Source organism: Populus euphratica, unplaced genomic scaffold, assembly GCF_000495115.2.
Source record: "Populus euphratica unplaced genomic scaffold, PopEup_1.0 scaffold271.1, whole genome shotgun sequence".
NCBI classification, from domain to species: Eukaryota; Viridiplantae; Streptophyta; class Magnoliopsida; order Malpighiales; family Salicaceae; genus Populus; species Populus euphratica.
Window position 1 is genome coordinate 864,409 of NW_011499926.1, and position 22,575 is coordinate 886,983.

General features: G+C 31.7%; 2 protein-coding genes across 3 annotated transcripts; one reads left to right on the forward strand and one right to left on the reverse strand.

Moving 5' to 3' along the window:
• Window positions 1–1,448: 1,448 nt before the first annotated feature.
• LOC105135725 (transcription factor MYB86-like) lies at window positions 1,449–3,787 on the forward strand. The gene is made up of 3 exons (XM_011040755.1): window positions 1,449–2,022; window positions 2,135–2,264; window positions 2,373–3,787. The coding sequence occupies exons 1-3, from the start codon at window positions 1,890–1,892 to the stop codon at window positions 3,433–3,435; spliced, it is 1,326 nt and encodes a 441-aa protein (XP_011039057.1). The 5' UTR covers window positions 1,449–1,889; the 3' UTR covers window positions 3,436–3,787.
• A 7,457-nt stretch (window positions 3,788–11,244) lies between these two features.
• LOC105135726 (protein notum homolog) lies at window positions 11,245–15,641 on the reverse strand. Of its 2 annotated transcripts, XM_011040756.1 has the most exons (12): window positions 15,243–15,641; window positions 14,384–14,466; window positions 13,547–13,676; window positions 13,377–13,450; window positions 13,124–13,210; window positions 12,912–13,036; window positions 12,741–12,801; window positions 12,578–12,631; window positions 12,393–12,470; window positions 12,137–12,242; window positions 11,905–12,050; window positions 11,245–11,709 (listed from the first exon to the last, which is right to left on the reverse strand). In XM_011040756.1, the coding sequence occupies exons 1-12, from the start codon at window positions 15,442–15,444 to the stop codon at window positions 11,602–11,604; spliced, it is 1,254 nt and encodes a 417-aa protein (XP_011039058.1). In that variant the 5' UTR covers window positions 15,445–15,641; the 3' UTR covers window positions 11,245–11,601. The 2 variants fall into 2 exon arrangements, with proteins under 2 accessions (XP_011039058.1, XP_011039059.1); XM_011040757.1 differs by lacking the exons at window positions 14,384–14,466; window positions 15,243–15,641 and adding an exon at window positions 13,819–13,842.
• Between the last annotated feature and the right edge of the window lie 6,934 nt (window positions 15,642–22,575).

Genomic DNA, 22,575 nt, shown 5'->3' on the forward strand with positions numbered 1-22,575 from the left:
GAATGGTGAGAGAGATTACGGAATCGTGTCAGGCCACCTAATCCATTCATATACATGTACATACATACATACATACATACAGTCTCAAAAGAGAGAGCGTTTAGGAGGCCATAAATAATGATTGAGAGTACCATGTAACTTGTAATAATTCATCAAGATTTGTCCTTATTATAGTATCCGAAAGAATACATTACATTAATTCCGATGCACATCATCTCCTATCCGATGGTCTACAGAGGACAACTGCATTATTGTGATTGTCCTGTCTGCGGAAAGGGACTTCATGCATGACCAGTAATTTCCGTTCACTGCTATGTGTATCTTATGTAGACAGCATTTTTTCCCGTCACGAGAAAAACAGGCCGCTGGCAATTCAGATTTCAAGATGTTTTGAATGATGTAAATGAGGAAAGTTGATTGGATTCCAAGGGTTTTCTAAGGGACAAGGAGTCTCTCCGGTCATTTAATTTCTCAATAGGTTCTTGAGATCGGAGGAGCTGCCGGAAAAGGGGAGGGTCGGAATTTAGCTGAATGCGAAAGTATTTGCTTGCTAGCTAGTGAAGGATGATATATACTATATGGGCAAATAAAGAAATGATTACGGGAGTGAATCCAGCAATTTCCTTCCTATTGAACAAGTCTCCAAGCGAGAGGTACATTTGGCTGCTGCGATCTTTTCATCAATTTAATGAGGGTGCTCTATTTGCTTTTTCTCACTAATTTCAGGCGTTTCTTGTTTACAAAAACCTTCCCTTTCTCATTTATTGTTACTTTTTCTTCTTTTTTTTTATATATATAAGGAATCTTCAAGTGGACTTGGTTAAAAATGACATGTTGCTTTAAAACCTGTCCAAAAGTAGTACTAGTGGTTCTGTTTGATATTCCGATCGAAATTGTGTTTTGTAATAAAAATAATTTTAAATATATTTGATTAATTAACACATTATAATTTTATGTAAACACTCTTCCTTAAAACTTTAGTTATGAAAAAAATTATAATTTAGAGTTTTTTAAAAACTTATTTTTTCAACTTATAATCGCAAAAATTATTATAGTATTAAATATAAATTAAATATATGTTTGATATTGTATTAGCTTTTATAATTGTATTTTAAAAAATATATATTTAATTAAAATTATTATAAGATAAATTTTAACTTTCAAAATAAATAATTAAAAACAAGTTTTCATATACATGCCTGGTAACATTAAATAATATATATATATATATATATAAAATAAAAAAAATGAAAAAACAGGAGTTACCATGATTAGTTGTGTTACATCTCATCCATTCCCATCACATCATATCCAATCCAGTGTAAATAAATAAAAGCAGTTGTGTATATGCATGTCTGCATCACCAAAAACTTTTTACTTGGGCTTCTGAGCTTGCCAGTTCCTTGCAGGTACCTGGTAAGAGAAGAGCCCCCCAAGTCCTCAGCACCAGTCTTAAATACTCAAATTTGTATTGGCACCCCCATTTTCCCCATGCTCTTGTTTCATCATCTGCTAAATGACAGCAGTAGGATCAGGACCGTCCATGCCCTATAGTGGTCCCACATCCTGACATGGACCGTCCAAGAGGACAGCATATAACTCAGGAAAACCATGTATAAATCTGAAGCCACGATCTTCAATCAACCTCTTGAATGTGACTTTTCTCTTAGAGCCTCCTATTAATTTTGATTCCCTACCAGGCTGCCACTTCATTTTCTTCTCATCTCTCTATTCTCTATCTCTCCCTTTCATCCCATATTCCAATCACTTCCCCACTTCCTAGAATCCGTTTCAAAGCCCCAGCTCTCCTCCTGTTGCTGACACAATACTTTGCCACTTTTTAAAAGTTCAATTGCCAGCACTGCATCGCAGGTTTTGTTGCACTCCACATGGGGAGGCATTCTTGCTGTTACAAGCAGAAGTTAAGAAAAGGCCTGTGGTCTCCTGAGGAAGATGAGAAACTTCTGAATTATATTACTAAGCATGGACATGGCTGTTGGAGCTCTGTCCCTAAACAAGCAGGTACCCTTTTTTTGTGAATTATAATGCACGGTAAATGGTGTCAGAATGCTAGTTTTATCACTCCTGTAAACAACTTTACATTAATGATTTATGAACATGTATATATTGGCAGATTTGCAGAGGTGTGGAAAGAGCTGCAGGTTAAGATGGATTAACTACTTGAGGCCTGATTTGAAGAGAGGAGCATTTTCACAGCAGGAAGAAAACTTGATAATTGAACTCCATGCAGTTCTTGGCAATAGGTAGTTTATATTTATATTAACTTTATAAACTCACTCTCAATTAGACTTCGTTTCAAACTTGAGTGTTTTAATCATATATTGACTGCTTATTGCTACCTACTTGATCAGATGGTCTCAGATTGCAGCACAGTTGCCTGGAAGAACTGATAATGAGATAAAGAATCTATGGAACTCCTGCATTAAAAAGAAGCTGAGGCAGAGAGGCATTGACCCCAACACTCACAAACCTCTCTCTGAAGTTGAGAATTGCAAAGAGAAGCAACAGCCTACAGCTGACAAGAGCAATGAGAAAGTTTCTAATGTATCAAATGAACTGAACCTCATTGAGGCAGCTACTTTACAACCATCTGCAATTTCTTCCAGCTCAAATATCAACAACAGTAAGGACAGGAATAGTAGTGGCAGCAACATGACAAATACACCACCGACAAAGGAATTCTTCCTGGATAGGTTTGGTACCTCCCATGAAAGCTCCCCTGCCAGTTGCAGGCCTTCTGATTTGATGGGGTATTTTCCTTTCCAGAAGTTGGATTACAAACCTAGTATAGGCCTCTCAATGAATCCAAATACCACTCTCTGCTTCAATCCAAATTCCTCTTCTGAGATGATTTCTCATGAGTTCAATTCTTGTATGACACCACCGAGTATTCTCCCATCTGTGTCAACCTCTATGTTTCAAACTCCAATACGTGTAAAGCCTTCTGTTAGTCTTCCATCTGATCATAATCCTTCTGTAGGCTCTTGTGATGTCAATGGGGTTCAGAACTGGGAAGCAAGTAGCTTCAGCAACAATGGAAGTGGAAGCAATGGAAGCAGTAGCAGTATTGAATTGCAAAGCAACACCAATTTCTACGAGAGCAGCGCCTTCTCATGGGGGTTAGCTGATTGTGGGAAATCCGGCGAGGAATCTCACCTTCGGTCACTCGAAAACGACACAGCTGAAGACATCAAATGGTCTGAATATCTTAACACCACATTCTTTCTTGGAAGCACAATACAAAACCAAACATCTCAACATGTGTACAGTGAAGTGAAACCAGAAACACACTTCATAGCAGAAGGGTCAAGTGCTAGTTGGATACCGAACCAGCATCAACAAGCTTCACAGCCAGCAGACATCTATACCAAGGATCTGCAAAGACTTGCTGTGGCTTTTGGACAATCCCTTTAGACTATATATTTTTTTTTTCCCAGCATGTGCAGAGTCTATTTAGTTCAATTATTATTACAGAAGTTTTCAGTTTGAGATGGAATATTGGAAATAGATTATCTTCTGGCTACAGGTGTGTGCTATAGAGTGACATCTTTTGATTTTTTGTAAATGTGTCTGATACAAGATTCTTCAGCCTCTGGTTTACTGTAGAAATATCTGGGAAGGAACCAAGCTCATGGTGTCAATGTCTTTGATAAAATACTGTAGAAATTTTCTCAATAAGGCTTGGTGAGATTTTCGATCTTCAACTATTGTGTTTGTATCTCTAAGCATTCCATAGCTTTACTTCAAAATGAATCCTTTTTTTTTTTTTTGCTTTTTGACAATAATCAGTACTTCCTTTACCTCACCTTTTCACATCTGTGCTTTTCTAATGCAAAATTCAAGGGGCCATTCATCTTAAATGGTTGTCTATCACTGTCTCCAACAGATGGGGATGGTTTTCACTTTTTTGACAGCCTTCAAGTTGAAGACAACCGTTGAAGACAACAAACTGAATTACCTCATCAAAAAGGGCCTCGACATGCTTAAATATTACAACCCAAGTAAGTAATAAAGGCATATATATATATATATAGAACAGGAGGAAATGGCTGAGGAAGAATCTTCTGATTCAGTTTCAAACCAAAGTGGATATTTAAATGAACAGTGAAAGGTGAGGTGACAAAATCTACACCATTGATCACATTAGGACGCCCAGTCTTCAATGTCCTCGATCGGTGTGGGCCTATACTCTTACTTCTTCCGTGATGAATAGTAAAGGGGGTCCCCTATAGGAATCTAGGAGTGCTGATGCTGAAATTTTAAGAGAGAATGAATAGGAATTTCCTTTGGCCTTTTCTGGCACATCCTGTTGGACCAAGGGGGAAGAACAAAGGTGTTCTGTGGCTAAAAGAGGAGTAAGAGGTAAGAAAACGAAGGATTACAAAGTCAGCTGGTGACAAATTCACCAACTGAATGACAGCATGCACTGCATATGTATTATATCTGTGTGTGGTAAATGACGCATGGGGCATAGAAGAGATTAAAAAGTAAAAGGTAGCTTTATGATTTTTGTTTCCTAGGATGAAATTAACAGTGTAAAGATGTGGAGTTATGATACGTAGGATTAACAGTAATAATAATGAAAACCAGTGCCCAAGTGAATTGAACTGCCATGTTACTCTTGGTGCCTGTCATCATCATCAACAAAGTTTGAGTTCCCACCGTTTTTAATTCAGCTGCAGCCTGCAGGGAATCAATGTTATATGTGTGCTTGCCCCTGATTTTTACCATGCAAGTGTTATCTAGCTAGCTAGCTCTAACAAAATTACAACTTGAATGCATAGAGAAAGTGACGCAACTGGAAACTAGATTAAGTAACGAAGCCAGAAACTAGATTAATTAGGATTGAAAAGAAAATCAGGAAAGGGTTGTATGAAAAAGACTTGAGAAAAATCTAGATGTCTCAAAAAACAAACAAAAACAATCTCTTTATTAATTTATTAAAATATTAAAAATCTCCTGAAAAATAAACTAACAATACTATTGTAAATGACGAGTTATTTTATACATTAATTATTATTTATCTTCTCATATTTTATTATGGATTACAATAATGTAATTTTAAAAAAAAATTAATTTCATCATTAAATTTTATTTTAGCACAATTAAACTTATATTAAAGTCTAATTGAATATTTTTTTTGTGAGGGTTGAATTACAAGATAAGGAACTGAAGTGCAAAACAATAATAACATAGATGACATGTTCAAATTTATATGTTGAATAAATTAATTAACCAAAAAGGATCAATAAATAGTTAGGAGGGGATGCATATGGAATATAATAGATTACCAAGGAAGACAAAAGGTAATGTACATATAAAAGGTCTTGCCTAACATGCAAAAACAGGAGAATCAATAGTTTTTTATCAGCTAAACCCAATTTTACATGTACAAGCCTATAATCTTTTTTCTCTTTTTTTTATTATTAATTCTTATCAAAGTTCATTATATAGATAGTAAAAAAAACTTTTACTTTTTTTATATGAGATTAGATGCTTATTAATACATATAATTTATGTTTATAAAAAAATTGTATTTTTTCAATGTGAAATAAAAAACCAATTTGGTTTAAATATTTTAACTTAAAAAAAAAGGATAATATCTTTTCAATGTAAAATAAAATAATCTTTTAAAGTTTGTTATTTACAACACTTATAATCTACATTCACATGAATTATTTCTTAAATTTTTATTGTGAGAAATTAAAACCCTATTTATTTTTAATTTTTCTAGGTTGACCAGGGTTTATCGAGTTAACCTTCAGGTCGAATCTGATAACTATGATGTTAGATTAATGTTTTATTTATTATTATTTTTTAATTTTATCCTTTAATATTCGGGTTTATCGAGTTAACCTTCAGGTCGAATCTGATAACTATGGTGTTAGATTAATGTTTTATTTATTAATTTTTTTTTTAATTTTATCCTTTAATATTCGATTGGTTACAAAATAAAATGCATGACTTATTTTTATTTTTTATTTTTTATTTTTTATAAGGTTATCATTATCTTAAATAAGTTTTTATTGTTAGGTTGGTGCTCAATTTTGTTATCATATATTTTTATCATATAATTAAAAATATTTTATAAAAATAAATTAGTAAACTCAATGGAGTCCATAACATAGTTCGTTAGGGAAACTGAGATTCATTCAATATATTATTATCTCAATAATTTTTGTTAAAAAAATTATCATCTTAAAATTTTGTCAAAAGTTAAGGTGTATCTTTACCAATTATCAAGACTGCTTTTTTATCCATGAAATCAAGTAATTTAATTCAAACTAACTCCTATATGATTTAGTCTAAAACTTGAGTTAAGCAAATTATCATTTTATGATTTAGTCTAAAACTTGAGTTAAGCAAATGGTAGTTAGGTTGTGAGATTTCAAAATTAATTCATTAAGTCAGATTGAATAAAACAAATAAAAAATTCTTCGTGCTCTTAAATTTTTTTATATTTTAAAAAATTTCTCCACCGCGAGCCCATGGACTAGTTTGTACTAGATCTAATGAAAAAAAATCCTAGTAAATAATTATAAGTTTAATGTAAGATTTTATTAGTATAAGATTCCTATGTACTCGTGGGATCTAAAGGATTTAATTGATGGTTCTGAGTAATTAGTTATAAATCTAATTAGATAACATAAAAAGTTTAGAAAAAACTCATTTATAGGCTAGTAGGATAAAACTAAACCAAAAAAGATTTGATCGCATCAATTGATCTTTCTAACAAAAAAAATTATAATAAATAATTATAGAATTAACATATAATCTTATTAACATTAGGATCCTAATATAGGCAGGTCAATATAGGCAGGTCTAAAGAATTTGATGGTTATGAATAATTAATTATAGAGCTGTTATTAATGAATAATGTAAGAAGTCTTATATATTTATTTATGGATTGATGAGATAAAGATAAGCTTAAAAGGATATCTAATCGAATCAAATAATTAGTCTAATAAAAAATATAATTTTTGATTTGATTATTGAATTAAATTCAAATTTAATTGAAAAATTGTATAAGCTTGGTTTTACAAATGGTCAGCTCACTACAACCAATTGAGGTTGGGAAGAACTTCAAATTAAATTTAAAAGAAATTGTTTTAGTTAATTTTATATTATTTTTCATTTTATTTTTGGATTTCTGGTTTAATATTGAATTTTATATTATTTTTCATATTTGATTTAGAATTTAAGATTTTTTTTTCATTATAATGGCTAATTATTGACCTATTTAAAGTATTATCAACCTTTTGAAGAGATGAACTATATTAGAAAGAAATATCACTCTAGTTGTCGAGACTCTTTTTTTAAATAAAAAAAAAAAAAAACCCTTTCTTTCTTTATGCTTTCTTTTTTCTTGATAGGTTCGGCTGCATCAAATTCTTAAATTGAATAAGAAAAAAAAAACTAAAAAAATATGTTTATTTTCCCACTTGAACGTCTCTTACGATTAGAAAAAGACATTAAAATTGATTATAAACTTGTCCTATATAGATTAAGCTTCTGCCTTCTGGTCTCTGCCTGGTATAAAAATGAAGGAATAGTGGGTTACCATTCATTTCTCTTGTGCATGCGACAAGAAGGTTCACGTCTGTCCATGTGCAGACATCCTAAACAAATAGTTTCCTTCAATAAACTATGTTCGAAATCTCTTCTTTCATTGCAAGAAATCGCCACTTATATATTGTGTGAATATATATTATTCACCTCAAATGCATGTGAGCCAAATTATTGGTTCTTTTGTTAGGGCCCTACAATCATGGGTGCAGAAAGAACACACAAAGAAGTCTTGTGATGCAATGCCAGACGGAGAGAATGGCAAGGCAGAAAGGTTTCACTGACTTGTTTGATTTGTTTATAATGTCCAGCAATAGAAAATTATAATGTTGTGGAATCTTGCTTTTTATTGAAATATAATCTATATATATAATAAGAAAAAGAATCGATTTTTTAATGACTTGTATGCGAAAATGAACACAAATGATGATGCTGTGACGATGTTGATGATTATGACAATGATGATTCTACATAAAATAGTTTTATCTTATCAAATTAATATCATATGGGATTTTTCTTATACATGAAAGATATACTTGCACGAAATAGGGAAAATCACAGTGATTTCGACAGAGAAACAAGTAGAAGATGTGGTGTAGATGAATGTTGCAACATCTGCAATGAAACGAACCTAGAGGCCTGAAATCAAATCTTACGAGAGAATGATATGAACATGGCTGATAGCCCACAATGGAAGCTGTTAGTCTAGGATTTAACGATCTTATTTAGCTTAGCAAGTATCAATTTGGGGCTAGTTTGCTCCATTCTGCTGATGTTTTTTTGAGGTTGTTGGTTCCATAATATTTATGTGGTTGGTCTTTCAACTTCTATTCATGTTGTCTGGTATTACCAAGTAATCTGTTGATTTAATCCCCACATTATTCATCACCTTCATGGTCAAAAGATTAATGATTAGGGATCCTATCACAATGATGCCTGCTGATCCTCAAATCTGCTATTTTTGAGTTGAGAATCTGATATGGACCTGATACACAGGAATGAATTATTACTGAAATTGTCAAGGGGGAACATGATATCAGCATGATTAATAGAAACAATAAAGAATAGAACATTTTTCTCTGCTAGAATACAAAAGCAGAAGCAAATGGCATCAATTCGGTTGCTTGAAATTAAAGAAAAAACAACAGGCGTGGTATTACTAAGGTCTGAAAATGTATTCCAATGATACGAGGGCTGATTTTCTCAAGAACCTGGAAGCTGTAGAAATTAAAGCCCAACAGCCTCTAAGAAAAAGGGTATGTGTCTCAAGATCCCCCTCCGTGGCCAAAAAGCATCAGCATACTTGATCCAGTATATTCGAAGAATGCCAAGATTAAACTCAGCTCAGTTTCTCTCTCTATCTCCTCGACTATTCTTTAAGCACTAACCCTGTCAAAACATTAATCTGACCAAAATATTTCCTTTTCAGTTATATTAAACAATAGTACACAGTCTCTTTACAAGAAACTAAAACCGGAAACAAGCCGTAGCATTTAGGCGAGCAATTGTAGACAAGCCGTGTGCAATACCCTGATTTCTTTCTCCACGGCTGTTTCCCTTTTATGCTTTACATTACAAATTGATTAGGAATATAGGATTGCGCCTTTTTAATGGGTTTTTGATATGGTTCATCTATAGATTGATGTCCCGCACTTTGGGCAGGGTCAATTTCTTTTCAATGTAAAAAAACAAAGTTAAAATGTTGTTATTGTACTTTAAAGAACAAAAAAAAAACTAACTGGACATAATAAAAGAAAACTAAAAAAATTCTAACAACTGGACATAATTGGACATAATAAAAGAAAACTAAAAAAATTATCAAATCCTAGAAATCAAACTGTGAAGGATCAAAATTGAAAAAAAAAAACAATGAAAAAAAGTATTAAAAAATAAAACACCAACAAAACTAAATGAGGTTGTCAAAAACTGCAAATAGTATCGTGAAGACAAAATAATCCAATAGAAGGAAAAATATATAAAAAAAAAGTTTAATTTTAAAAAGACTAGAATTTGAAGGACAAAATCGAAAAAGATATTAAAAAAAATGACTTCTAAAAAAATCTGGGTCACTCGAATAAACCTCTCACTTAAATCATAAGATATTTATAATCTAATTAAAAAGAAAACTAAAAAAATAACGAAGTTTATTTTTTAAAACAAACAACTTCAAAGGATGTAATTGGAAAAGAAATTGAGGCAACCCATGTTAATTTTCAAACTTATAATCTCATGTAGTGACTAAAGTGGAAGCACCATATTAAAAAAGCAATTATTTAAAAACTTGGCTCAACCCAATGGATTAACCCATGTCTTAGGTGACCCTTAGTTTAGACTGGCCCAAGTTTCAAAAGAAATCGGGGGAGAATTGATCCAACATAATACAATCAAAAACCTGGATCAACCAATGTTTCAATTATCTCAAGGAAAATCCAACCAAAACAGAGTCAAAACCCATTTATTATTTTTCTTTCTAAAAGATATAGACTTGAAAAGAAAGATAACCAAATTTAACATAACATAAAACTAAATCATAAAGGATGAAATTGAAAAATAATTCTAATTAAAAAAAATATAAGAACAACTAAAAATAATAATTAAAAAAAATAAAGATCATATTTAATATAAAAATAAAATGTTAAGAGATAAAATCTAAAGATAAATAAATTCAATAAAAGATTCAAAACCAAAAACATTATAATTAAAAGAATGAAAACTAAATTTAATATAAAAGAATATGAAGGGATGAAATCAAATAACTTAATAAATAATTCAAGATCACATACATTGCAATTAAAAAAGTGAAAATCAAACTTAATATAAAAATAAAATACTAAAAAATAAAATTAATTTAATAAATAAATAATTCAAGAGCTAATATATTACAATAAAATAAAAAATATAAGAACCTAATTTAACTTGCTGAATAAATAGCTAGTTTATTTTTATTTTTTTACAATTACAAACACAGTTAAAAATACTCGTTGACAGAACTCCTTCACATGGTCATCAGAAAACGCCTCACCCTATAAAGTACTAGGTATAGTATAAATTTTATATTATTTCTGGTGTAAATATTATTGGTTAATCAACGTAATTAAAAAAAAATGGAAAATGGAGAGAGATAGACAAACATTAAAGATAAAATTTTATAAAGTAATTGTCACTCGCTACTTCCCGATGAGAATCGAAGATTTTCGAAGTTACAGCAGAGTCCGATTGAAAGTCAGAAATAGAAGCTAGGAGTATGAGCATCTCCTTCTCTGACTCAAGGAGTTCTGATTTGATTCTTTATTAATTATTTTAGAGCGATTAGACATCTTATTAAGTTTCTTCCAAAAGACCATGGATAGCCAAGATGCCTAGAGGTTTCAGCAAGCAAAAGGTAAGAAATAAAATATCAAGCACCTTTCAGAACCCACCTTTTTCCTCTTAGTTTCAGAAGCATGTTGTTTGTTGCCGTTATAGAGTAGATTGAATAAGATTTCTCTTTGATTTCTAATTTTTAACTATGTTTTAATTGTAAAGTTCTTATCATAAATACACGAGTTCCATGCATTCCAACGAGACAAAGTATTAAATATTGAACTATTCCCAGAAAAAAATAGAATAGAAGACATATAAATAAATAACTGCATAATAAGACAACTAGCATGTGTAAAGATGGAGTTGCTGAATTTTATTTTAGTGGAAAGAGGAAAGGGAGATGGTGGCCGTCCCTTTTCAAACACATTGTCAAAAGCATCAGCACCAAAATACGGATTCACTGATTGATAATAAAAGTTAATAGATTACAATTTAAATTGAATATCTAATAATTTGGATGCACAAGATGTGCTCCAGCAATACAAAGGGCTTCCAGATAAATTTGCATTTCTCAGCAACCTTCCTTCTTATTGTCTTCTACCAAATTTCATTGAATTGCGTAGTTCTATCACAGTAACAATGAGGATATATAAAGTTGAATCTAGTAAGAAGACTATATGTAAAGATGAGCAAATTGATAAAAAGTTTGGCTCATCTGAAAACCAGATTGTGGCAACTGCTGTCACAGGGGTAGGGACAGTCAATAGCCTTCTCGCCTGACCGGTCGAAATACCAATCTCCAACAGCAAGTGCAATTGGCTGCACATCACCAACCAGATAAGTTAGATATTTCAACTATGATGATGTAAGAAATGAATTTAACTGGACTGGAAATAATGAAATTTGAAATACAACCAGAAACCCCAAGAAACGAGCTACAGAACCAGAGTTTGATTTCTCTTTTGAAAATTAAAGCAACCTTAATGCGTAATTATGAGTTTTGATTAGACATACCTTGTTCCCAAGTACGGGAGAATTATCGGCAAACCATGTATCTTGCCTCTCTGATTGGCAATGAGCAAAACAAGAATTTATAAACAAGCCATTCTGTCTAGACCTTGAAAAGCCTTTTATCGCATTCAACATTTGATTTCTGAATCCTGTACCAAAGAAAAACATGAAAATGGCCAAATAAGCATACTGAATCTGTTATATTTTGCAGCCTATATTAAAAAAAAAAAAATACCTTGCAGAAACTGGATTTGGGATGCAGAACATTTTGAGTGGTCCTTTCTGCAATTACTCCAATAGCCAGCAGGATCTGCAGATGGTGGGGCTAAGCTGGACTGGATCTGAATTCACATGGTAAATACGAGTTTCAGTGATCTTATTACAAAACCCTCCCCTTAATAAGTTAAACCTGTTTAGTTTACTAGTCAGGGAGGAGTCCACCAACAATAAAAGATCCACGCATTCTTACATTTACAGGAAAGGATTGTTACCTGCCATGAATCATACGCTGCGTTGAGAATGAACAGTGGGGTTTTAACATTACCAATTACGTTTTGAGGGAAGAAGCACTGAAATAACAAGGAAATCACAGCAAGATAGACGAGTTCCAGATTAATTCTATAAATTCAAATTAGATGGGTACCGGAGAAAAGAGAATGGTAAAAGAGATAATTACCGAAGTTGGATCAAGGTGGTTGATGCATATGCGTGGGAGGTTATTCTGCACCCCCTGTGAGAAGCATGAAAAACACCACAATTAGCATGCAGTACAAGCATCACTCAAAACCTTCAAATTACTAATATGGCTAGATTACTAAATTTTGACATCAATATACTACCTGCAAGCCCACAACACCACCATATAAGTTTCTTAAAGTTCGCCGACCAGAAACATCAACTCTGCAATTTCCAAAACAAGAGGAGAATGGATAAGTGAGGTTCTAAGCCAAGAGACATCAATTCTAAGAAAGGGAGGGAAACAAGAGAGGATCAAGATATCAAGCAATTACGCATCAAGGAATAAACCAGCATCACTCAGGCATTTCACTCTAGTTTTTCTCGGAAAGAAGTTCCTAAATTCATCACAGTGTAAAATGGAAGCTAGACCCCCAGCAGAGCAGCCAGAAAGAAGAGCCTGAAGTGCAAGTAGCGAAATTATTGCACCAAGAATCTAGAAGAAAAGATAGAGCTAAGGAAATTGAAAGCTGACAAGATATAAAACCTGATTGGCATAGCGCATCCCCTTGGACATTAAATCTTCCATTGCAGCTGACCATATACGTTGTCCTCTAAATTGAAGTTTTGCAGCCTAAAACAAAATCACTTGGTTTTAACATGTGAGCTCGCATATAACTAGTCATAAATTTCATGATGCTAGTTCAAAATTTTTCAATCAAATCAAAAAGATGGAAAAGGTGTTAAATTCAAATAATAATTAGGATCCAAATTACAATAGTGAATGGCAAGATTCCAACCTTGTGTTCGCTGTCCCCCGTAAAAGAGGCACCATCACAGTATCGAAGTTTTACTCTGTTCCAGTTGAAAAAATCTGCAAAACCCATTGTCAGTAGTATTCAAGATATCCAAGGCCAAAGGAGACAAGTAAAGAGAGGTATTTGAAAGTATTTAGGATTTAAGACTAAACCAGGATTTTCTACAGCTTTATTGCTCAGTATTCCAGTGAATGCCAACTGCTTTTCCATGTAGTTAGATGAGCCTCGCCGAGTTGTTTTTCGGTAAACACAAGCTCTAACAGAATTACACCATCCTCCTCCCTACACAAGATGTTCAATAAAGTCAAGTTCTCAATCCAGAACAATGTCAACTAGGCAGTGAAACTTGCATAACCAGCTGACCAAGTAGCCTAAGGCAGCAAACACACACAGAAAGTTTAAGCCAATCGTTGTAAAACTGAACCTCGTAAAATTCTATATATTTGTGTCCCACAATCCTATTTCAAGAGCGTTTCAAATGCATTTTAAAAAAAATTTAATTTTTTTTTATTAACTTCAAATTAATATGTTTTTAGTATTTTCAAATCATTTTGATGTGCTGATATTAAAAATATTTTTTAAAAAATAAAAAAATATCATTACCATATATTTTAATATGAAAAATTATTTAAAAATCAACAACAGCCATATTTCCAAACAAGCAACCGCAATCCAAGTACCAATTGCAGCAAAAGTCATTTATGCTCTTTCATGGAGGTAACTATTTTATTCTACTTTTCCAAGCAATATCCATTAACCTTGCTGTCATCTTGTAAATCCATGGTTTTTCAAAATGTCCACCGTCCAGTAACAAGAGACATAATTAGCCATTGACACATATGATGAGAATTAGCTCAGAGTCAAAACAAGTAACCAGACAGTTGAAAATAGAGACCACAAATTATGACTTTTAGCTTATGCAAGAAAAATCAGGCAAAAGCTAAAGACTGCGAAGTTACATAATTTCAAACAAAAAAAAAATCACAAACCTCCAATTGAATAAGCCAACTATTTGCTCCTGAACCATACCCTCGATGCCAATGGTATCCAGGCAATGTTCCATCCAAACAGACTGCAAGATTGACAAATGCTAATTAGGACAGAATATGAGACAAAACATCATTGCAAGATACATTGAAACAACAACAATACCAACCAAAAAAAAAGTCACAGCTATTAAAAACTGACAGCAACTTTTCTTGAATAAATTTGAATGCAAGATTGAGGGAATATCAACAAAAAGACCAAATAAAAATGAAAAAATAACATAAAATTGAGACACATTAATCGAGTCAAATAAACTGATACAAAATTAATTGAATCAATTAAAATTTTGAAAAAACAAACAGATATACAGTAATTGAGGCAGACAAGTAAGCTGATAAAAAAATTAAATGAATCAATTAAAAGTTTGAAAAAATAAACTGATTATCAGCAATACCAATCACATTGCTATTGTTGGGAAAATAAATTAAAAAATGGAATAAAACAACAGAGGATGGAACAAAAATGTCTCCTCCTGCCCGCAGACACTGAGAATAACAAATGAAACATAATAGATGCCTCTCTGTTGTGTGTGTGTGTGTGTGTGTGTGTGAGGAAGAAAGAAACAAATCCAAATAACTGAAGAACACAGGAACCAAAAGCAAGAAATCAATAAAATGGAATCTGACAATCTACAGAGAGTTCAGTCAAAGCAATATCAGTAACAAGACGTGGGAAAATGAAGAGCAGCATTCAACACTTTCTCTTGGTTTTGCAGGAAATGATAAGAAGAAGAAGAAGAGAAAGGAATCTTGATGGCATTCTCAAAAGGAAAAGAAGGAATCTTTACGAGTAAAAAATTACCTGCTCCTTTAGCAGCAGCTGATTTGATAAGAGTAAGGCCAACCAACAAAGCATTATTGGGATTATAAGCTTTAGATTCAATGTAATAAGAAGCATTAGCTTCAGTGTAAAATATCTCTTCTTCATTCATCTCCAAGAACCCATCCACCACCCATACCCCAAAAAGACAAACAGCCACAGCCCAGAAGATGAAAAACTTCATTTTTCTTCCTCTTTTTCTGGGCTCGTTTCACCTGAACAAATCCTGAAAGCCCAAAAAACAGGAGGAAGGAAGGAAGGAGGAAAGAGGAAAGGTGGTGGTGAAAACTTTGGGAAGGGATAGCTTGTTATAGGATAATGAGGTGCTAGTCTTATACTAGATAGTAAGGAGTGCTGAAGATGGATAATCTGCCAATTTCATTAAGAGCATTTTTATTTATTTAAATTACTGAGATGAGATATTAGCTTATTCTTTTTAAAATTAAGAGAAAAATATTTTTTTTATCAGTATATTAAAATAATTCAAATTTATATATGTATATGTATAAAAATCTATTAGTCAAGAAAAAAAATTTAAAATCTCAAAAAACACACTCTTAATCAACAGAATCTCTCTTGATATCTTGGTTGTTTTGTTTGTTTGCTTGCTTGCCGGGGCTTCTTTAAGGTTCATGACTGCAACCGGAAGCAAAGCAAGCACGCTAGGAATCTAGCAAAAGATTTTAATGTTTATTTATTATCTATGCCATGAATTTTACATATTAATAAAAAAATCAAAACCTCACAATCCTGAAAAAAAAATAGATTTAAATTTAATTTTATTTAATTTAACTGGTTATAATTCAATTCATATTTTTTATCAGGCTATATTAACTTCTTCTTCTTTTTAATAAAATCTAACCAAGTTTAAATCTAAGATAAGTCGGATGGGGTTTAATAATAAGGATTTGGCCGGAATGGTTTAACATGAGTTTTTCTTTTTTTTACTAGCTTTTACTTATTTTAATTAATTCTATAAATTTTAAAATTAATAATTATATAAATCTTTAAAAATTTACGAGACGGGTACTGACAGTGTACAAATGCTACGCAGTCAATGCATACGGTTCAAATTTCAGAGTGAGAATTGTGGGGATTTTGAGTTGCTTTTATTTTTCTTTATTTATTCTTGTTTTTCTGTGTTGTCGACCGCGTTGCCTGCTTTTTTTCTCCTCTCTTCTCTTCTCTTCTCGGTTGATGTGACCAGTGCATGAGAGATATTGAGATGCATACAGCTGTATTCTTCTCTTTTTTATGATAATAAAATAATATTATTGTGAATAACTCATGATCTCGTGGCCTCGACTCGAGCGTGTCCTTCTCCTTCTCCTTCTCTCTTCTCTCTTCTCTCTAATTTTCATGCTTCTTCTTGAATTATTTGATTAATCCTATGAAGCTACCGTTTAACAATGTGGTGCATCATGCAATTAAGTTACAGACAGTACTGTGAGAATGATGGAGATTGTTATGGGAGTTATTTTTTATTTTTTAAAAATATATTAAAATAATACTTTTTATTTTTTAAATTTTATTTTTAACATTAACACGATAAAATAATATAAATATAAAAATTAATTATACCACAAGCATAATATAAAAATAACACCAAACAGATACCTTTCAAGGCATTGATTCCAAACTACAAAATTCAAACAGAGGGCGAGATCAAGACGTTGTTTTTTTTTAATACTCATCACTGTTGAATCCTCTTAGCTAATTCAATATATGTGTCTTTATTATCTTCTGAATTTGTTTTTCAAATTATCACTTTATTTTTTGAGTTTTTCTATCAACAGGGAGGGCGGGGGTTGGTGTCACTTGAAGAGATCCATCATGCAAGATCCGTGCAAGTTTACCCTCTCCCCCTCCCTCTCCCTCTCCCTCTCCATCCATCGATTGAAACGAGGAAGCATAAAGTGTTCAGATTTAGATCTATACCAAACAAAATTATTAAAAGTTAATTAATCAATCTAGTGGAGTCCTGCTGTCTTGATTACGCGGAACTATATAGCATTCAAAAGATATTATTCAGAAAACTAGTTCTTCTAGGTTTTACTGTGACCGGTGGCGGAGGCCGTCGGGGCTGGTCAAGGCCCGGCCCCTGAAAAAATTGTTTTAACACCTCCTTTGATAATATTAAAGTATAGAATTTCAATTTAAATAGTAAAACAATTGAAATTTTATTTAAAAAAAAAAATTCTTTTCATTTAGCTCTTTTTAAGTTTATTTTCAAGCTATGACGCAAGCCATATAATATTATAACATTATCATAATTTACCTTTATGGGTAAAATACCATATCATAAATATTTTTTAATAATTATATAGAGTTATTTTGGTGATTAGATTTTTAAATATATGGTGAAAATACTAATATAACCCTTTAATAAAATAATTTAATACCTCCATGCAATTATGTTTTTATTTTTTTAATTTTTATATAATGATTAAATTACTACATTACCCTTGTTATTTGATTTTTTTAACATTAGCTCGAGGAGCTTATTTGTAATTTCATCATCAATTATATTGATAATATTATCTGGTCATAAAGGTATTTTTGATTATTACATGAAAATAAATAAAAAAATTGGTGATTCATGTGATTGATTTTTATAGTTGTAATTATGATTTTACCATATCATTTGATGTATCTTGGCGTCATCTTGAATAATGATTTGACATGGTTTAACTTGAAATTATTATTTTTTTCTGTTCCTCTCCTTTTCTTTATTCGTTAAATTGCATGTTTATTGTGCAAAAATTCACATAAACCCTTCAATTTATTTATTATTTCTGTCTCTATTCTCTTATATACGATTGTTTTATTTATATTGATTATTTCTAACTGGACCTTATTCTTTTTTAGATTAACGTGGGTGTCCGGGCCAGCCACGGGCCCTGAAGTTAACGACCATGTAAGCCTTCAGTGGCCATCATATGAGCAACCAAGGACTCGAACCTGAGATTACAGAGGGAGCAAACCCCTTGATCCCAAGTCCTTACCACTTGGGCACCACCTAAATGGTTAACTGGACCTTATTCTTGATTTCATATGTGATCATTTGATCTTTTAAATTTATTTTCAAATCAAGTCTTTATTTTTTTTAATTTCTATTTGTCATGTTTTAAATTATTTTTTTGATTGATTTTTTTTTATTTGACCCCTAAGCATTTATTTTCATTTAATTTTGTATGTTAAATTCAGTCATATTCTTCTATTGCTAATTTTTTTAATCATCTTCTTATTTTTTTGTTAGTGTTTTTTCGCTTTCCTATTTATAGGGGAAGCCCAATTTCATGTTGAATGTTATATGTTTGATTTATTAACCCTTGGTTATCGAGTTTACTCAAGAATTTTTTGTTATTTTTTAATTTATATTTTTAAACTAACTTATAATAATTTTTTTTACAAAACCAAAATTCAAGCTTATATAAATTGCAAGCTTTTTAAGATTTTACTTGAAGTTGCATCATTTATCTTAATTTTTTTATTTTTTAAAGCTGATAATTTTTTTAAGTTTGACTTTTTTTTCTCTTAGTTTTTCTTCGGTCATGCTAGCATTGGATTATTTTAATAAACTTGGATGTGGTTTTTTATTTTTTAGTATTATTAATTTTTAATAAATATTTAAATTATCAATTTAATTTAATTAATGATTTGAGGTTTGAATTTTATTAACCTATCACTTCTTTTATAATTTTTTTAAAAATTGTCTATATCAACAAGCCAGCAATATATCTAATAATTACTATTGCCACGTATACATATGCGTGGGGATTGATAAATTAACATTAATATTTGCTGTTAATCGCACCGTTTGTTTTACCTTTTGAAACTGTGTATTTTAAAAATATATTTAGTTTTTTTAAAAAAATAAATTAATATCTCTTTATATTTTTTAATGGTACTTTAAATCACAACGCACCCTAATTAATGGCATGGCATCTTAGAGGGATCGGACCCTGGCGCGCTATGTGTTTAGTCCTCTTCATCAAGTGACATCCCGTCCCACTGTAATCAATTTCTCTCCCAACTTTTTTTCTCTCTCACATGACTCTATCAATATTCAAAGAGAAATACTAATTCGCATGGTTTTAATAATTATAATTTCCACGTGAATCCAATAAACCCAGAAGGAATTATTCAAATTTTTATCTTGTGATGGAGCTGAATTGAATCAATTAAATCATAGATAAAAATATTATTTTCAAGGAAAGTGTTTTTATAATTAGTTTTTGTCAGGGAATGCCTTAAATAGCCAATACTCTAATTAATAATTAATAGAGACATCACTTGGACATATATAATATCTATATCCAAATCCACCCTTCACTTCGCCAATCGAACCGGTCATACAGTCATCTACGTGATGAAATTCGTGACAAACCGTGGCTGAAATGAAAGAATAAAAATAAAATTTTATGCCTTTTCATTTCAATCACAATCTGAACCACGGCATTGCCGGTAGATAAATAGAAACTAAACGGTTGTAGTTTTCCTGATTTATGAAATATATATAGGCTTGCATCCATTAAAGAAGAATCCAGCTAAAGAAGAAGAAGAAAAGGCCACGGAGATGGTTACAAAATAGGAATAGAAAGGCTTTATATGGTGGGTCGTTTCGTTCTGATAAAAATGATGGATGGTGACCAGCGATGGTTTATTTAGCCAAGAGCTGGCTGGGGACCAGGGTGGGTGGGGTGTGGAAGGTGGCCTGTCTTTCTTGACTCCCTTTCTCCATGAACAGCTTGTCCTGGTATTACGGTCCGGTCCCATGCAATTTGCCGGTAATCAGCTACCTTAGCTACGTTGTGAGTTCCAGCCCCTATTCCGGCCTGCTGGCTGCTTCGCATCGAAATGAACAAGACCCTAGCCAGCCAGCCTGACCCTTTCTTTCCTGACTTGCCCTCCTCGCCAGGTATTTATAGCAAGCCTGACACCAGTTATAATTACTGAAAGAGACTCTATCAAAACAGGACTCAAAATTCAAACAAGGTTCTCGAAAGTTTTTGATATTTTATTTCTTATACCCTTGAATACATCTTGGTTGTTTATAGGATTTTAGCAATGCTTGACCACGTGACCCACGAGTGTGCAGGGGAGATCTGGTTAACTAGAGATTGCATGTTTACATGTCGGTTTAAAAATATACCATGTGAATATTGCCAGTTGAGCTAACACGAGTTTTAATGGCTGAAATTAACTAATAACTATAATAATGTAATATAAAGCAGCTGTCCTATAAAATTCGAAATTCAATTGTAAAATTGTTTTTTAAAGTTAATTTTTATTTCAAAATACTTCAAAATAATATTTTTAATTAATTTTTAAAATTTATTTTTAATACTAATACATCAAAACAATTTAAAAATATTAAAAATATATAATTTAACTATTCTTTTATTATTTTTAAATAAACAATTATTTGTACACAATGCCGAGCTCCATCTCAAAACTTCTCAAAGCTAGCTTTGCCGCTCATCATTGTCTCTGCCGCACATTTCTCTTTCTATTTTTGAACTCTGCTTCCCTCTTTTTCCTCACCTGTTTCCACTTACCACAAGGATTCCTGTCTACTGTGGCCAACTTCCTACTGAAGATCCATATATTTAATAATGTCGTATAATTTTTTTTTAACGCATATTATTAATTAAAAATATATAAAAATAATTTTTCGTTTTATATTGATATCTTTTTGGGTAAAGAACATTTTAATAATTAAAAACTACCACAGAAAAAAAAAAAAACAGCAACATCTACAACGTAACGTGCTGTGGCTGCAACTCCTTTCACAAGGATTTTTGCTGCCGTCGTGCGGCTGTATTCTGCTTGCTTCTTCCGCAACCTCCTCCTGTACGCATTTTTCAGCTTCCGAATGGGGTCCTCATCAAATTAATGACTTTTAAAAAATAATAAGAATAAATAAAAAAATACACTTAGTTAATCCATAAACACCGTAAAATTACTCCACATCCATCAAGGGATAGAAGTTAATTGCATCATCAACAATAGAGTACAACTCCTCAATCAACCATTCCAAGAAGAAAAACCTATACAGATAAAATATAGTTCAGGGGATGAAATCTAAAATTAAAAATGAAAGATTAATACCTGTCAGAAAAATCGAATAAAATAAATAGTTAACGGTGAAGCACATGGACGGACCGCCTCCTCGATGTACCGGCGAACTAAAGAAGAAGAAGAAGCAGGTGACGTGAATGGAGAGACCAGTTAACCAAGCGTGTGTGTGTATTCAAGTCAAACACTAATTAATCTTAATTTAAGAGCTAGATATCCATTTAACCTAAGAGATGCACTTGAGATATATGGGAGATCATGTGCTCCGGCAAGGGGATATTTTGCATGCTGCACCTGGTCCAGCATCAACCTGGAAGGTTGGTTGAGGTTCCATGTGCTTTGGGCATGCTCTCTCCTTGTCTCTCTCGTCTTTGATAGTGGGCCACCCACCTTCATTTCATCTGTCGGTGCCCTTTTTGCTCTGATTGCTTTTTATCATGCCAGATTTCTTGCAAGCTGCCTCGGGATTATAATCGATCTTAATTAGATTCATGTTTTAAATATATATTAACTATAACTAAAACGGCTTAGTAATTTTTATTTTTTCTGTTTTTTTCTTTGTTTTTTTAAGTTATTTTTTTTATCCTTTTGCTTTTTATTTTTGAGCTGTTTTAATTTTTGTTTTTTTAATAATTTTTTTGGATAATTTATTTTGCTGATATTAATTTTATTTATTTATTTATTAAATTTTAATGTCAAGAATTTCAAATCTGACAGGTTAACCCTGATTTTTATTGTAGTTTTTTAAATTAATTTTTTTTTGTTAATGTTATATTTTTTATTTAATTATCAAATTTTTATAACACGGATTCCAAGTTTGACGGATTAACCCAGCTAATTTTAGGTTAACCAGTAAACTTTTTTTTTTCTATTCAATTATCAAACTTTCATGACATAAATCTTAAGTTTGACAGGTTAATTTGATTAATTTATATATTTTTTTTATTAGTTTTTTTTCTTCATATAGGCTTTTTTTTCCCTTTATTTTTTCTTGTAAATTAATCTTTTTTTTTGTTTAGTCATTTTTTTTAAAATTTAGTTATTATATTTTTATAATACAGATCTCAAGATTGATAGATTAACCCAGTTAATTCATATTTCTTTTCTTTTTTTTATTAGTTTTTTTAGGTTTTTTTCTTTATTTTTTATTTTAAAATGATCTTTGTTTTAATTCACTTTATTAATATTAATTTTTTTATTTAGTTATCACATTATTATGAAATGAATCCCAAAT